The following is an 18,722-nucleotide window of genomic DNA, read 5'->3' as shown; positions in this document are numbered from 1 at the left end:
AGGAGACCATTCAGTTCAGTTAGAAAACTATCTACCACTATAGTGTCACAAACAGGCACAGTACGTCTTGGCATGAATGGGTGCAAGGAGGTGGCACCAGCCCACCAGAAAGCAATTCAATTTAGACACTGTGATCAGCTTAACTGAATGTCTTTGAAGTCCACATGCAGACACAAAGACGACTGTGTTATCTTCTGAAGTTGCATTCAATGCATGGGGCTGCACTCCCTATGTTTGTAATCAATGTCTTCTGTTGGCATTTCTGTGTGGGACTTGCAAGTGAGAAGTGCTCTGCGCACATAAATACATCTGAGCTTCAGCTTGAACTTGGAAGCGAATGTGAAGACTGACAAGATATGGCAAAGTAATCGCTGTGTTACCATGTCGATTGTTAAATATCCATCCATCCATTATCCAACCCACTATATCCTAACTACAGGGTCACGGGGGTCTGCTGGAGCCAATCCCAGCCAACACAGGGCGCAAGGCAGGAAACGAACCCCGGGCAGGGTGCCAGCCCACCGCAGTGTTACATATCTAATTTAATAAAGTCAAAGTAGAGCAGAAAGAGAGAGATTAACAGCTACTTTTTGATCCAAACTCAGAGGAAGTGCATTGCAGTCAGCGGATTGCTAAATATTGTGGGGGCTGATTTTTTTTTTTTTTTTTTTTTTTTTTGCAGCGTTATTTCCTTTTTACTTTCTGATTCAAAGACAAGTGTCTCTCAGTTTGGAAGCGAACACTGTCACAGTACTCTTCAGATGCACTCTTTTATAACACCTTTAGATTTCAGCAAAAATAACGTATCTAACACGCAGAAGTGAATTGTGAATTTCCTTCTGAAGACCTAACTGCAAGTTCCGCAAACTCCTGGCTTCAAGAGACGTGGTCTTTAACAGTTTCAGCTTTGCTCATTCGGCTCATCTGTTGCTCTGCTGTGTTGCACCACTGTTTTTACAGGTCGCCTTTTAAAGTTTCAGGCATGTCGAACCCTGTTGTTACTCAGCAGCCAATTACAGGACCCTATGGTACAAATGTCCAGACTGAACAATGGAGTACGGGGCTTTGTTCTTGCTTCAGTGATATTTTTGTCTGTAAGTATTAAACTGTCATCCTAAATAGTCATGGTAGAGTACTCTTGCTGTTAATCAGATAGTACGTAGATTTTTATGGCTTCTACGGAAGGAAAAAAAAAACAGCTATTATAGAAACAGGCAAATAACCCTAACACATTTTTAACTTTACTTTTAGAAAAATGTAAAGAATGTGCTAATTACCTATGGCAAAGTGGATTGGCCAAGTCAAGTCAATGCAGCCATTTGCAAGCATTTTGAGCTTTTTGGCTTGGAATACATTCATTTTTGAGATTAATAAAAATGTGACCGGGTACTTTCACAGTTTTAGAATTTCCAAAAACAAACTTCTTTTTTTATGCTGTAATCCATAGCTGACTACAGGCACAGATTTACTACAAGCTCACTTCATGTTGACATGTAACTGTGATGGGCAGTATGGTGGTGAACACTGCTGTCTCACAGCTCCAAGGACCCGGGGTTGATATTCATGGCCAGCCACTATCTATCTGTGTGTACTTTGCACAATCTTCTTAAAGTTCTTTTCAGGGTATGTTGGTTTCCTCCCACACCCCAAAGACGAACACATTAGATTCCTTGCTGACTCAATATTAGTGAAGGTGGATGTTTGTGAACGTGGCCCATGCGTGGGAGAGGAGGTTCCTGCCTTGGTATAATGTAGGTCAGGGTAGACTCCGGCTCCCTGTCACTTTGTATTATATTAAGCAGGGCTTGTATATGCATCAATAAATGCATTTTTGTGTCTTGACATTAGTAATTGGTTTCGTAATGTTGTGGTTTTACATTTATAAATGTACTCTAGTTAACTTAATTTGAATTACAATTAGCATTGCATTCTTGAAAGTAAGTTGTGTGAACTTAACAATATATGTAAAATTTTTGCCACTCTATCAGATATGCCCTGTAGTGAAACTGACCCTCACTAGCACATTTATTGTTGCTTAAAAAAATCTGGATAATGTTATGAGAACCTGCTTAGATGTTCTCAGTTTTTAACTCTGCACCATGTAATGCATTGTGCTGGCTGAAACTCATGACTGGAGCTTATGCTGCATTCCTAAGACACAAGTAGGACCTAAAAATGTATATTTAAAACTTGTCAGATTCTAAAATTTAAGTCCGAAAAACATTGGGAGGAAAAAAGCAAGATGAATAACATGCCATTTAAGTAGAGGGTCATGATGTATTTGTTTAGTGTACGTATGTAATATTTAAGTGTGTTGGAGAAATCGGCAAAAACAAAGTATATGCTTTAATTGGTGTATGTATGTGTTTTTTTGTAATAGGTTTGTGTGGATTATGCTGCCCAATAGCACTCTCTTGCTATACTGCAAACCTTTATGGAGAAAACTGCTGCCTGGGATTCATGCCGGGAGGCATGGCAGCTTTGAGGACCCATATGAGGCTGACCTATGGGATACAGGTCTGTTCATTCATGCTGCTAGACGATCAATCATGAAACTGCAAAACAAGGAATTACTATTTGCATATTTGTTGGCCTTTATAGGACTTTATTTGTATATTGTAACATATCTATTGTTGATAGAATGTTTACACTTTATGCACATTATATTCCTTTAATACTTGATATTAATATATATATATATATATATATATATATATACAGTGCATCCGGAAAGTATTCACAGCGCACCACTTTTTCCATATTTTGTTATGTTACAGCCTTATTCCAAAATGGATTAAATTCATTTTTTTCCTAGAATTCTACACACAACACCCCATAATGACAACGTGAAAAAAGTTTACTTGAGGTTTTTGCAAATTTATTAAAAATAAAAAAACTGAGAAATCACATGTACATAAGTATTCACAGCCTTTGCTCAAAACTTTGTCGATGCACCTTTGGCAGCAATTACAGCCTCAAGTCTTTTTGAATATGATGCCACAAGTTTGGCACACCTATCCTTGGCCAGTTTCGCCCATTCCTCTTTGCAGCACCTCTCAAGCTCCATCAGGTTGGATGGGAAGCGTCGGTGAACAGCCATTTTAAGATCTCTCCAGAGATGTTCAATCGGATTCAAGTCTGGGCTCTGGCTGGGCCACTCAAGGACATTCACAGAGTTGTCCTGAAGCCACTCCTTTGATATCTTGGCTGTGTGCTTAGGGTCGTTGTCCTGCTGAAAGATAAACTGTCACCCCAGTCTGAGGTCAAGAGCACTCTGGAGTAGGTTTTCATCCAGGATGTCTCTGTACATTGCTGCAGTCATCTTTCCCTTTATCCTGACTAGTCTCCCAGTTCCTGCCGCTGAAAATGATGCTGCCACCACCATGCTTCACTGTAGGGATGGTGCCAGGTTTCCTCCAAACGTGACGCCTGGCATTCACACCAAAGAGTTCAATCTTTGTCTCATCAGACCAGAGAATTTTCTTTCTCATGGTCTGAGAGTCCTTCAGGTGCCTTTTGGCAAACTCCAGGCGGGCTGCCATGTGCCTTTTACTAAGGAGTGGCTTCCGTCTGGCCACTCTACTATACAGGCCTGATTGGTGGTTTGCTGCAGAGTTGGTTGTCCATCTGGAAGGTTCTCCTCTCTCCACAGAGGACCTCTGGAGCTCTGACAGAGTGACCATCGGGTTCTTGGTCACCTCCCTGACTAAGGCCCTTCTCCCCTGATCGCTCAGTTTAGATGGCCGGCCAGCTGTAGGAAGAGTCCTGGTGGTTTCGAACTTCTTCCACTTACGGATGATGGAGGCCACTGTGCTCATTGGGACCTTCAAAGCAGCAGAAATTGTTCTGTAACCTTCCCCAGATTTGTGCCTCAAGACAATCCTGTCTCGGAGGTCTACAGACAGTTCCTTTGACTTCATGCTTGGTTTGTGCTCTGACATGAACTGTCAACTGTGGGACCTTATATAGACAGGTGTGTGCCTTTTCAAATCATGTCCAATCAACTGAATTTACCACAGGTGGACTCCAATTAAGCTGCAGAAACATCTCAAGGATGATCAGGAAAACAGGATGCACCTGAGCTCAGTTTCACCCTTCATGGCAAAGGCTCTGAAGACTTGTGTACATGTGCTTTCTCAATTTTTTTATTTTTAATAAATTTGCAAAAATCTCAAGTAAACTTTTTTCAGATTTCATTATGGGGTGTGGTGTGTAGAATTCTGAGGGAAAAAAATGAATTTAATCCATTTTGGAATAAGGCTGTAACATAACAAAATGTGGAAAAAGTGATGCGCTGTGAATACTTTCCGGATGTACTGTATTTATTTCATGTACTTTATAGGATTTAAAGGTCATTATAATAGCAGGCAATGCTGTGTTCAAAATTGGTTGGTTGCACTTTCTATCTTGTGTTGCATGGCTACAGACATACTTTCATCTTCACAAACTAAAAATGAACATTGCTTTAACTCCGCAATATCTTTGAGCTAAAACTGGCCAATGCGCTTTGCAAGTGAGGCTTAGGTTGTTTTCTGCTTGAACTTTATGTCAAGTGAAACAAACCACTCACCATTCACAATACAAGCACTGCTCTCAGATTAATATGCTTCATTTTAAGACTAAAACACGTTACTGAAATTTTTGATTTTTAGCTATTTTTCATTCTGAAATGACATCAATATGTTTTATTTTCTCTTAAATGGTAGAACATCCATTTCTTTAGCAGGGTCGCAAGGCAGAACCAACCCTGGGCAGAGTCCATCACAGGGTGAAAACACACACACAAACACTACAGCCCATTTAAAAGCATAAAGTCACCTACCTGCATGTCTTTAGACTGTTGGAGGAAACCAGTTACCTCAGAAAACTCATATGGACACAGGGAGAAAATGCAAACTCCACACATGGGGCACCTGAGATGTGAATGCTGGCCTCCTTGTTGTGAGGCAGCAGCAGTACCACCGCCTTGCCATGCCACCTTAATTGTTAGACCAGTGGTTCTCAAACTGTGGGGCGGTTCCCCCTGGGGGGGGCGCGAAGATGTGGAAAAAAAGAAAACAAGAATCGAAAATATGAAAAATACATCTATTGAAACCAAAACAAATTAACTTAAACTACACTCTGATACTAGAAGAATAAATATAGAGTTTGATAAATGTCGATAAAAGTTAAGTAGGTATAATAAAATATGCATCTATATCATTAATTAAAAAAGAACAAATTGGTATTAGTGAGCTCCTTTCAAAAAAAACGTTAGGGGGGCGCGATTAAAACTTGTTACGAAAACTCGGGTTGCAAATACTTAAAGGCTGAGAACCGCTGTGTTAGACCATAACAAACAATTAAATGCTGTATACTTTCATGAAGAAATATTTCACAATGGTACTTAGTCACAAACACAAACTTAATATCTTGATTAATGTCTAATTGTTTTGTTAAACTGCATGTTTTTGAGAGCTGCTAGGAAATGATGGTTATTTCTACCAAAATCAAATTCCATGCAATTGATACTGTTAGGACATTAACAAAATACTGTAGAAACCTGTTTTTGTTTCCAAGATCAGTTTATGATTATGCTCTACCCCATTGCATCATGTCAGTCTAAATGTTTTACTTTGATGGTTCACACCACAATACCATTATAATTAGCTCAGCCCCAGCAGCTTTGCATGAAAGCGTAGAATACAGTATGTACAAAAACACCCTGTGGTTTTTGTTATCACGATGAAAGTTCAGTCATGGTAGTACTTAACAAATATAATTCATTCTAATCATTTAAAGATGGTAATGAAAAAGATCTTCAAAATATAACTCCCCACCTTACTTCTGAATCCCCCTTACTTCAACTGCGAGATGAACTACAGTAAGTAAAACTGCTTTGACCAACGGCACCTGTCATACCAGCCTTGTAAAAACATCGCTAATCCCTTAGCATCTCACTTGTCTCAAGAATTCTTGTAAGAGGTCAAGATGTGGGGTCACTTGTTACAGAGAGAACATAACACAGATCAGTCTGGAGGCAAGAATATCCACATTATAAACAGGCGTGTGCTGCTGTGAGGGTAAGATAGGAGTTTTGAGGATTTAAATGAGGAGCAATGCACTCCAAGCCTACCTTCACTTCACGATGCTTTCAGTTCTCTTTTTCTTCCAGCACTCTCAGTTCCCCCTGCTTTGATTTCTCTATTTGCTACAAACCTGTCCACTAATAAAAAATAAATAAATAAGTAAAAATCTTGTTTACAGGTATAAAACATAAGAATAAGTAATCTGTGCAATTTAAAATCTTAAACATCCAAACAAGCAATATTAAAGGGTGGCACAGTGGTTAGTGCCATGTGGAACGTGCACACTCTCCCTGTGTCTGTGTGGGATTTTCTCCGTAAGCTCCAGTTTTCCTCCCAAGTCCCCCAATGTTAATTAAGTCACTTTAATTGGTGATTTTAAACTGGCCCTGTGCTAGCATGAGTTTGTGTGGTGGGCCCTGCAATGGACTGGTGATTTGTCTTGCACTGGACACTGTCAGGATGGGATACTCTGTGACCCGGAATAGGTAGCTTAAAGAATTTTTCATTATATATCCATACCAGTAACTTGAAATTTCAGATAATGTGCTCTTCACACTAACTTCCACCAATGTGGTCAATAATGATAAATTATTTTCAACAGTCTTTTTTTCCAATTTTTTTTTTCACGCTGTGAAAATTAAATTGCTGTGAAAGTAAAGTTTTTGCCTCTTTCCTACTTCACATGTCCTTTAGGTGCTAAATAGGTCAGCCAACAGGGTACAGTTCTTGCTTTTGATATGCAATTTACTTATTTTCTTTTATTTATATCCTTTTTTTTATTTTGGCATTGCTTGACTGTTGTTAGCCACCATAATGTGAGATTCTGATGGATTGGAAAATGCCAAATATTATCCGATTATATAAAAAGGGTCATCAGGCAAATCCAAGTTACTATAGGCCAATAAGCTTAACATGCATCATGGGTAAACTAATGAAAGGAATTATGAAGCAGAAGAACATGGCAAGAACAGGAGTTTTAGAGAACAGTCAGCAGGGGTTCAGATGAGGGAGGTCATGTTCTACATGCTTCCATTCTATGAGAAAGCAACAAAATGATACAATCAGAGAGGAGCTTATGATATTATTTATTGTGGCTTGTGCCACCACCATCTACCCAAAGCACCATGATGTTCCAACAATGATGGATGGATTAAAAGCCAGAAGTCTGTATAACCATCAGCATCAAGTGACTCCGTGAGAACCCTAACTACAAAGAGGACTATTTCATTTATGTTAGGTAGAATGCCCAAAGGGGACTGGGCGGTCTCGTGGCCTGGAACCCCTACAGATTTTATTTTTTTCTCCAGCCTGCTGGAGTTTTTTTTTGTTTTTTCTGTCCACCCTGGCCATCGGACCTTACTCCTTTTTATGTTAACTAAGGTTGTCTTATTTTAATTTCTTATTTGTCTTTTATTCTTCTTTTCTTCATTATGTAAAGCACTTTGAGCTACTTTTTGTATGAAAATGTGCTATATAAATAAATGTTGTTGTTGTTGTTGTTGTTATTTTGATTTTTAGAAAGCATTTGATAAGGTCCCACATGAGAGGTTGGGTGTCAGACTAAAAGAAGTGGGATTTCAGGGCGTAGCATGTAGAAATGTGCAGAATTAGCTAAAACACAGGAAGCAAAGGGTTATGGTGCAAGGAACCTTATCAAAATTAGGTGGTGTCAAGAGTGGTGTGCCACTGGAGTTAGTGCTAGGGCCGCTGCTATTTTTAATATACTGTATATAAATGATTTGGACAGGAATATAAATAATATGCTGGATACGTTTGCAGATGATACCAGGCTAGATGGATTGGCAGATAATCTAGCATCTGCTGAATCATTACAGAGGGACTTGGACAGCATAGAGGCTTGGGCAGATTTGTGGCCAATGAAATTTAATATAAGTAAACATTAAGTATTACACATAAGAAGTAAAAATGGTACATTTGAAAGTATAATGGGAGGTCTGAAACTTGAAAGTATTGCTTACAAGAAGGACTTAGGACTTGTCACTATCAACTTCCAGACAGTGTTCAGAAGCCATTAAGAAGGCTAACAGAATGTTAGTTTATATATCATGATGTGTAAAGAACAAGTCCAAGGATGTTATTTTCAAGCTTTATAACGCACTGGTGAGGCTGCACCTGGACTACTCTGTGCAGTTTTGGTCTCTGGGCTACAGAAAAGACACAACAGCACTAGAAAAATACAGAGAAGATTGACTAGGCTGATTCCAGATTAAAAGGTGATCTTGAAGTTTATAAAATTATGTAAGGAGTTAGTACAGTGGATTGAGTTTGTTTCTTTAAAATGAGTTCAACAAGAACACGGGGACACAGCTGTAAACTTGTTATGGGTAAACTTCGCACAAACATTAGGAAGTTTTTCTTCACACAGAGAACCACAGACACATGGAATAAGTTACCAAGTAGTGTGGTAGACAGTAGAACTTTAGGGACCTTCAAAGCTTGACTTATCTTGTTATGGAGAAACTAGGTGGATAGAATTGATGAGCTTTGTTGGGCTAAATGGCATGTCCTTGTCAAAATTTTTCTAATGATCTAATGACGACTAATTGTACAGGTTGCATAGCCTATCATACAGACATGGTTATGGTCCCAGTGGTTCTAATCTGGGTTGATGAACTCTTAGGACATCTTTTTTGTGCATTTTATGTTTGTACATTTTTAACAAAAGGGATTAAAAATATATTGCCAGTTTTTTGTTTCTTACAGTTTTGCGTTCAAGTCACAGCCATATTCTTAATTATTGCTATCCCCATTGGCAGTCACATGATGTGAAACTCACATATTAGGTAATTTTGTCCCGTCTGTATAAAACAGTGGATTCGCTTCAAAATACACATTTCATTCTTAGATAATTAAGGGTAATTAAAACTTATTAGTTTCAGGACCTTTTCGTTTTCTTTTTAGAACACTATTCTTGCTGTTGCACTTGGCAAACAATATTTTGACTTCAGCCAGTGCTCTGAACCTAACCTGCTGCTGACTTTGCTTCTGCATTCTCCCATTAGTACTTTTCTTCTGCTGATCACTTAATGACAGCTCAGATCATAACACCAGTAGCCTTTCGAACCACGCTAAGCAGACATGGACTATAGCATAAATGTCAGTTATTTGGACCTTTCATGAAGAAACCAACCTGTTTATTCCAACATTTTACATCTTTTATTGTGTTTTTTAAATTTTAATTCTGTACATTTCTGATTACTAATTCTGGATGCTCACTGATTGCTCAGTGCAGTAAGTCCTTGTGGGCTCTTCATAGAGCTACTGATTTAACTCATTTACTTAGGTTGGCATGTGGACTTGCTAAGGACTTTGTTCACTGTATGCTAACTATTTTAACTCTGGATCTGAGAAGGGTTTAACTGAATTAGTCACTTTATGTTAATTTCCTTGGACCACATTTTACACAAGTTCATTTGTACTCTTTAAATGTTTTGCTTGATTGCAGAGAGCAATAGCACAGAATAAAATGCACTATTAGTATACAGTAGAAGACCAGTCTTGAGAGTGGTATCAGCCCCATGGAGGATACAGTCCGGGCATATGCTTAACAATTTGGTGTTGTAATACATAATATGCTAGATAGCAGTTGTAAAGGCAGAAGAAGACTAGAGAACTCAAGAAAGGTAAACACTGATGGAGGAAACTGAAAAAAGTCTGAAATCGCAAAGCAGGTAGAAAAAGAAAACTCAATGTAGTGGGTGTAATTTCTTTGAAAAACATTGTGTGTGAGTGCAGTATAAGTAGGAAAGCGTGGAAGAAGAACATGTAGAAGCTGTTGAGTAAGAAGAACAAGTGGGACAATATTGCTTAGTGAGGAAACAGAGCTGAAAGTTTTGTAAGAAGGAAATTGTGAAAGTGTGGAAAGGAGTGAGGTAAACCAACAGCCTCAGCTGCAAGAAGATTTGGAAAGAGCACTTTGAGGAACTCCTAAACCTAGAGGTATGCATTCTTTGAGGAGACAGTGCCATACGCATTGATTGGGGTTGGGCCCTTCTCTGTGGCTGAGCTTGCTGGGGTGATTAAAAAACTCCATAGCAGTACAACTGCAGTGGTGCTCAAAAAGTGAATATAGTGGAGGTTTTTGGCTAACTTGCCCCTTCAAAGGTTGTGTAAAAGGTGTAGCAGCTGACTGGAACAGACAGACAAGATTGATGAATTCCATTATTAAAAGGGGGGCAAGAGAGTATGACTCAGACACAGAAGGACTACATTTTTCCTGGAAAGATGAGGCTGTAGAACTGAAAGAGAGACTCCACATTATCGTGAAACCTCTGATTCAAATGCCAAAATGTGGATTCTATCCTATTTACAGAACACTGGACAAACTCTTCCTCCTTTCTTGAGTACTTGAGGGATCATGAGGGTTTGCCAATCATGCTTAAATGTTCTTTTTGGACTAGGAAAAAGTATGTGCATCCATGTTTCCTTGTTGAAGTTTCTACAAGATGATGGACTTCTGGAGTTATTGTTTTGCGCCTTTTGGCTTTTTTTTATTTTTGGAGACAGACTTAGGTTAGTAAATTTGGCATGAATGTTAGACTACTCCAAATGTGCACCTTGTCTCCTCTTCCCTTTTTTGATTTTTGTGTACAGAACATCAAGGAACAGCTAAGGTTTGGAGGGTATCCAGTTCAAGGTCCTAGGGGTTATATTTCTGCCACTTTGAGAGGATGTTATCCTATTAGCTTCATCAGACTCTCATATCCAGGGGAACATTTCATAGCTACGTCTAATGCAGTTGGAATGAGAATGAAAACTTCTAAATCCAAGGTCATTGGACTCTCCCAAAAAAAGAATGTCATGTTCTCCACAGTTATGGAGTGGGTGGCTTCCCCAAGTGGAGGAATTCAGATACTTCAGGGTCTTTGCTCATGAGTGAGAGTTCAACAGGAGGATTGATGAATGAACTGGTACAGCAATTTCATGAAAGTGGTTGTAAAAGCAGAAGCTGACTCCAGTGACAAAGCTCGCAACTTACTGCTCACTTTGCATCGCCAACCTCACCTTCTGTAATGAACTTTTAGTAGTGACCAAAACAATGAGATCATGAATAATGTGGACAAAATGAGACTCATGTGCAGGGTTGATATCTGTCTAGACAAGAAAACAGCAGTGAAGTTGCCACATGCACACTGTTCCAGGAGCACTGAGCAGGATCTGCATGTGCAACCTGTATCAGACTAATTTTGAGTTCCCAGCTACCCTTTCAGATCTGACTTTCTGATGTTGGAGGAAACTGACATAGATAAGAGAGTATGGAAACAGACAGAATAGAATAGTATCTAAAACACTGTCCTGAGTATGTCCAGTGCTTATAGCACAAGACCACTCTCCATCTACATACAGAGTCGGTGATCAAATAGATCAATAATGAGTACATCAGTAAATTATCCTAACTAGTAATGTGTAGTTTTGCCGAAGCGCATGTTTTGTACAATAAGAGCTAGGCCTTAGATCAAACTAGCAACTGGCGCCCACTGCTTTGCAATTTTTTTATTGCTCTATTCAAAATTTTGTTAATAAAGTATAAATAGTCTCTGCACATTTTCATTAAATGTTCTCTTTTGTCAATTACAGGGGACAATATGCAATGATGCCTTGATGACTTGCTGTTGTGGTTTCTTTGAGAACTGCAGAATGGCTCGAGAAGTTCGGATTCGTAAAGGAGATGTGTGATTTTTAAAACAGGTAATTGTTACTGATACCCCTGCACTGCTTTCTTACTTTCAAGGGCCTTCAGAAAGTATTCAGATCCCTTTATTTTTTTGTACATTTTGTTATATAACAAAATCATATAAATTCATTTTTTCCTCATCAAGCAACACTCAGTACTCCAGAATGCTAAAGTGAAAAAAAAAGATATTACACATTTTTGCAAATTTATTAAAAATAAAAAAAACTGCACTATCCCATTGACACAAATATTCAGACCTTTTACTCAGTACTCAGTTGAAGCACCTTTGGCAATGATTCCAGCTTGGAGTCTTCCTGGGTATGACCTGGCAAGCTTCATGCACCTGAATTTGAGGATTTTTCTGCAGATACTCTCAAGCTCAGTCGAGTTGGAAAGAGACCAACAGTGAATATCTGTTTACATGTCTGTAAAGTCTGGGCCACTCAAGGACATTCAGAGTTGCTGCTAAACCATTCATGTGTTTAGGGTCATAGGCCTGTTGGAAAGTGAACCTTCAGCCCAGTCTGATGTCCAGAGAGCTCTGGACCAGGGTTTTTATTAGGAATACCTGTGTACTTTGCTCCATTCAGCTTTCCCTCAACCCTGTCTAGTCTTCAAGTCCCTGTCGCTGAAAAACAAATCCACAGCATGGTGCTGCCACCACCATGCTTTACTGTTGGTATGGTATTGCCCAGGTGATAAGTGGTTCCTGATTTACTCCAGACACGATGATTATATTTTAAGTCAAATCATTGGATTTCTTAGTCACCTCTGTTATCATTGCTCATCTTCCACAATTGTTCATTTTAGCCAGGCAGCTAGCTCTAGGAAGAGTCTTGGCTCCTTCAAACTAATTCCATTTAAGAATTTTATAGGCTGCTGTGCTCTTGAGAATCTTCAATGCTGCAGTGTTGTTTCTGTAGACTTCCCCAAATCGCAATAATGTGGACAAAATGAGACTCATGTGCAGGGTTGATATCTGTCCGGACAAGAAAACAGCAGTGAAGTTGCCACATGCACACTGTTCCAGGAGCACTGAGCAGGATCTGCATGTGCAACCTGTATCAGACTAATTTTGAGTTCCCAGCTACCCTTTCAGATCTGACTTTCTGATGTTGGAGGAAACTGACATAGATAAGAGAATATGGAAACGGACAGTGACTTTGAATCAAAGCAGTTGCTAAGCTCTGCAGGTAATTCCTTTGACGCCATGATTTGGTTTTTGCTCGGCTGTGGGACCTTCTATAGACAGGTTGTTTGCCTTTACTAATTATGTCCAATAAATTGAAATGACCACAGATTCAAACTCTGTGGTGATCAATAAGCTAGGATGCACCCGAGTCAGATTTCAAATGCCATAGCAAACGATCTGACTATTTGTGTCACTGTGATGTTGCATTTTTTTATTTTTAATAAATTTGCTAAAATTTCTAAAATCCTGTTATTGTGTTATCATTCTGGCATACTGAGTATAGTTTGATGAGATAAAAAAATATTTTAGCCCTGTGCTGCAAAATAAAGAATGTGAAAAAAGTGAAGGGGCCTGAAACATTTCTGAAGACACTGTATCTTGCACATAAACTAAAAATATGTACAATCAGTTAAATCCAAGGTTAGGGAAGTAGCATCTGAGTTTACATTATAATGAGTTTTGTAACAAAGATGTTGAGTGAAAATCCCAAACCACCGTCTGGGGAGGACATGTGTGCAAGTATTGATGAAAGTAGCAGAGTCTGCTAGAGTAGAGCAGTAGGACTAACAGTAGCAGATCGTACATTTGAACTGATGCTTAGTTTGACGGCCTTTAAGTTGGATCTGTTTGGTTTACCCACATCCTTATTAATCGCATAATACTTTTTAAAGAGTTGAAATGAGAAGGAATACAATTAATAGTCAGCAAAATGGTTATACAGTATATGTGAGCTGTTTTTAACCTTAGCAATTTCTGAGAACAAACTTAATTAAAAAAAAAAAAAATGTTGACCATAGTGCTGCTGCCTCACAGAACCCTGAGTCTGGGCCCTACCAATGTGAAGTTTGCATGTTCTGCCCGTGTCTGTGTGGGATTACCTCCCACATCCCAAAGATGTGCACGTTGAGTTGATTGGAGATCCTAAATTGACTCATGTAGATCTGTGCATTAATGTGTCCTACGATGAATTGTCAGCTTATGGGTTTGCTCCCACTTTGGACTTATTGTTACTTGTATATCCTCTGTCCTATGAGGCTCTAAGCTCAATAATAATAATAATTCATTACATTTATATGGCGCTTTTCTCAGTACTCAAAGCGCTATCCACACAGGGAGGAACCGGGAAGCGAACCCACAATCTTCTACAGTCTCATGTTGGAAAATGGATGAATTGTTTCCTTTATGAAATAACATAATTCCACTTTGTAACCACTTAAATAGTTTAAACAGTACCAGTATATCTTCTATTTGTAGCAGTAGAAGTAGTACACATTAGCATTATCTCATGTTTCAGTTTAACAATAATTAATAATGGAAACCAATTTTATTATTAATATGAGTTATATCTAGGGTCATACAGGATATTCATTGTAACCTCATATCACTTGTAAAACTGCCTTAATTCAAAGCTTGACTGCCTTGCTGAATAATGGCTCCACGTATGGCAGCCTCGGCTCGGTGGTCTCTAGTATTCTATATCAAGATGACATCTCATTTCCAAGACAAAAAGTCAAGGCCTCATACAGTGAGGGTGTGTGGCAGTGTTCACATATTCTTGCTTTTTGTCTGAAGACTCCAGAATTAGCTCCAGCTTACTATGGCACTGATTGAAAGAAGATGGAGGAGTGTGGTACATCCTTAGAGTTTTTCACTAACTTTACATTGCATTGCCACTACACAGACACCATAGCAACACACCAACTATATAATGTCTGTGGTAGCCTTTTCTGCTATCTGAAATGTAAGCTGGATCAGCTACAGACTTACACCTTGAATGAATAAACTGATAATTTATTTTTTTGCAAAACCTGAAATTTAATAACTCTAGGTCCTAATACTGGGGCTGTTCATTGCTCACTGATTTGCATAAATTCAATAAACTTTGCCAAATTTTACCTATTATATGGCATATATCAGTATAATAATGGTATTTATTTAGAAAGGTCAGTCGTGATCCATTCATTCATTTCTCCCTATCACATTATACCATCTGGAGTCAGTGGAATGCAAGCTTGTCCAAGGTTTGACTTAAGAAGGCCTTGGTGGTACCTCACAAAGAACACACATTTGGGCATTAACCGTAGGTCACTATCCATGCAATATGGGAGAAATTTGAAAAGTGCAGAAAAACAAGGTGGAAAAAAATGTAAAATAAGCTAACTTTAAGATAATGTCATTCTAAACTCATTCTTAGCATGGGATCACAACCCTGGAAGATGGCAGCAGCACCTATTACAGTGTCATGTCACCTATTAGCATTCAATGCTTTTTTCATATTGATTGGTACACATTTATGTGAATCTGTTTTTTGTCACTTGCCAATTTGTGTATTTTTATTTTTGAAAAATTTTGTTTTCTTTCAGAGTGAAAATCACATCCTTGTGAATAGTTAACTCATCAGCTATTAGATTCGGCATGAAGAACCATCAGACTTGACAAGACAAACATAAATTAACCATTGATTTCTTTTCTCTGTTTGTACAAAACTAGTGTGTTTGTGTAGCTTACAAAAAACAAAATAACTACCTTTAAATAGCCATCCCTTTGTTATGCAATAAAGTTTCATATAATAATTTGCAACTCTTTGGTGAACATGTTGTTGTTTATGTTTGGGAACGCTTATGAAGATTCCATTTGTAATGACCAATTATTTTTCTACTGGTTTCCTTTTTGTTCTTTTACTAAAGGCACTCTGCTGTAAAAAAAAATCAGGCTGAAACCTCAATTGAAGAAGTTTAGGCACAAAAAATGGAGATCCCATATGAAAAAGGGAATAGCTATGAAAGAAGATGAAGACTGTTTTTTTATATTTGGTTAAAATCTTTGTCCAAGGTGAAATACATGTTTAGGGTACATTGCAACTGTGTACAAAGGTTAAGTGACTCACTCAGTGTCACACAGACGCAAGCAGGAAATGAACCTGCAACATTGTGGTTTAAAAGCCGATGTCTTATACACCCATGCCTGCATTTAAGGAGTTGTAGGAAAGCAAAAAATCGTACAAGTGATCAGCAACATGTAATAAAATTTTTATTCATATGTGTCTACAGTCATAACGGCACAAAGATGGGCTTTTCTTCCTAACACAACCCTTGGTTTCTTTTCCCCTGATACGTCCAAAGTAATGCTGAAACATGATGTGAAAGTCCACAATGTGCCACTTTAAAGTACATTGTTTAGTAATGTTCACCACGTCGTTACTTCTCTGTGTTATAATGTCTATCATTTGTTTGGAATTTACTTATTATCAACTTCCATCTGCCACCCCATCTTCATAATGAAAAAATAATCTAAATGTAATTCTAAGTACCTACCTTCATCTTTTTCATCATAATTGCAAATACTTCAGTCACGTCTCTATCCTTTATTCCTCTGAACTTTCCATATAAGGACTCCCCTCTGGATTTTGTCTAATGCTGATATGTTGGTGTTCCAAACAGTACACAACATTCCAGATGTTGCCACACTAGTGTCCAATAAATCTTAACTAGAGCATCTCTTGATTTCTTAGCTTCATGTTGCATAAAATTTCATTATATCTGCTATCTTTATCATTGATATTGAGTGATGGACTGCCAAGTATTCCTCATTAATGCTACTTTATTGTTCTACATTATAGCTCTACATTACATTGAAAGTAAAAATATAGTAATATGTCATATACACAGGTTGGCAGGCATCTCGACGGAAATGAAAAGTATATTATCTGGCCTAGAGGATTTGATAATGGAAAGGTGGGACGAGTTTTACCCCTGGGGTAATGTGTTTCCCCAGCAAAACAGGTGGCAACGACTCTCTGGCGGGTCTTCCATGTCCACATCTACAGGGCTGTATTGGAGCTGTAGTCCCAATGGGCAGTTGTGCGGGTGCCGCCAGGGGGATCTCTTGGGAGAAGATGTCCTCAGTTTATGGAGGTTCTGCCTGACCCGGAAGTGCTTTCTGGATGCAGCGTGGTGGCACTGGGAGTGCTCTTGGGTCCGGTAGAAAAGAGAGGGAAGTTGGAGTCAGGTGGAAAAGTACAAAGCTCGCTTGGGAGGAGTGGAGGGAAAGAAAGAAAGTTGCTCTATTTACATCTGGTAAAGGAAGCAACATTTATCATTTAAACTTGTACACAATTACACTTTTAAGGAGATCTTATTCCATGGTTCTTCACAAACACATAATACTCATACTTCCTATATCTTGCACTTCACATGTTGTTACATTAAACTTTACTTGCCCTATATGGGTCTTGAATTGAACTTTGTAAAAATATAGATGCCTCCACACCATCTGCCTCGTTAAAAAACTGTCAACAAACATAACAATCTCATTTGTTTTTATGTTTTATAATTTCCAAAATAACAGCATGGTGCCAACTCCAGAGTCATTGATTTGATTTCTAGCTCAGTCACTCTCTGTGTGAAACAGGGACTCTCATCCAGTATATGTTTGCTTTTTTGCTGGCACTCCAGTTTCCACCCACTTGCCAAAGACATGCATGTTGTCTTGAGAAAGTCAGTATTTCACCTGTTAAGTTTGATCCCATCCAGGGTTGCTACCTACTTTGTGGCCAAAACATACTAATGCATCTCCATGACAGAACAGGTGGATTTGGACAAAACTGTAAGCGCAATGACCCCACCGATGTCATCTCCAAATTTAGAAAAAAAAAACAACTTTCTGCACTTAGACTAATTCAGCACTCGTCTGCCCACTGTGCCCCACATCTCCATAGCATTTGCTTGATTAGTTTCTTACAGGGCATGTTACAATTTTTTTGGGAAAAATAACATACTGTATATAATGCCATATCTATACATATAAAATGCTAAGTGTTGTGTCTGTCTGCCACGCTATTGTCACACAGTTACCCACAAACCACTAGGATATTGGTTTAATCAAAAGCTTTTGAGATGATAAGTGGCTGGCAGGTACCCTCACAAAGTTATTGGGGTTCATGTCTTTCTTAAGGTTAACTGAATAGGCAAACTGATGGAGAAGGTGACATGTCAGACAGACAACGAAGACCAATGGTATCTGCTGAGCAAGATATTCCAGTTGTGTGATAAGGAAGAAGAAGATGAATGACAGCCTGGCACCCACTGTATGGAACCTGATGGAACTCACAAACTTCCAGGGCTGGAACCTTGATTGTGGGATGGCCGGAGGTCTGTTTATTTTCAAGTATAATATTAGAACGTCTAAACATTTCATGGAACATAAAACCAAGGTCCAAGATCTCTGTGGTCATCTTTGAAAAAAGAGTAAGGTGTTTTCTGATGTCCTAGCTAAATTCCCCCACTTCAGCCTGGTCATTCTGCACCCACAATCATACTGTTCAGCTGTTTAAATACAAAGAAACATTAATAGAAAATCAGTTTCTTTGGTACATGGTTTGGCAAAAGCGGAAGCTAATTTCTAGTCGACTGTGAACATACCGTGATTCAAAACGCTTTTATTTTTTGTTCCGAAAAGAAAAATCATTACACGCTGTCTGCCTTTTGTGCAGCCTTTCTGCCATTTGTATTGCTATAACGCAACATTCTCAAACCCACCTAATCCAATTCAAGGTTGTGCTGGACCAGAGCCTATCCTGGCTGCCTTGCCGCAACTCAGGGACACCATGACGCTCACACAGTGTCAGTTTTAATTCACAAGTGAAATAAATACAAACGTCTTCAAGGACGTGCCACAAGACCACAAGCACATACTGACAACACACAGAAACTGCATATACGGCCAGCGGCCGTGACACCTTAAATAACTTCCGCGCCACTGTGCGTAA

At 38.8% G+C, this 18,722-nt stretch overlaps 1 protein-coding gene across 1 annotated transcript; it reads left to right on the top strand.

Moving 5' to 3' along the window:
• Window positions 1-703: 703 nt before the first annotated feature.
• On the top strand, window positions 704-15,535 carry LOC114664922 (cornifelin-like). Its single transcript, XM_028819240.2, has 4 exons — window positions 704-1,094; window positions 2,381-2,517; window positions 11,667-11,777; window positions 15,319-15,535. Exons 1-3 carry the CDS (start codon window positions 983-985, stop codon window positions 11,763-11,765), a joined length of 348 nt encoding a protein of 115 aa, XP_028675073.1. The 5' UTR covers window positions 704-982; the 3' UTR covers window positions 11,766-11,777; window positions 15,319-15,535.
• The last annotated feature ends 3,187 nt before the right edge of the window (window positions 15,536-18,722 follow it).

This window comes from Erpetoichthys calabaricus, chromosome 14 (assembly GCF_900747795.2).
Source record: "Erpetoichthys calabaricus chromosome 14, fErpCal1.3, whole genome shotgun sequence".
NCBI classification, from domain to species: domain Eukaryota; kingdom Metazoa; phylum Chordata; class Cladistia; order Polypteriformes; family Polypteridae; genus Erpetoichthys; species Erpetoichthys calabaricus.
The sequence above is the reverse complement of the archived record's forward strand: the minus strand, read 5'-3'. Positions and strand labels throughout refer to the sequence as shown.

Bases quoted from the DNA above. Each gene is read 5' to 3' on its own strand.
- LOC114664922 (XM_028819240.2), top strand. From the start codon at position 983: ATGTCGAACCCTGTTGTTACTCAGCAGCCAATTACAGGACCCTATGGT. The intron at 1,095-2,380 runs GTAAGTATTAAA...TTTTTGTAATAG, and splicing joins CTTCAGTGATATTTTTGTCT to GTTTGTGTGGATTATGCTGC. The intron at 2,518-11,666 runs GTCTGTTCATTC...TGTCAATTACAG, and splicing joins GGCTGACCTATGGGATACAG to GGGACAATATGCAATGATGC.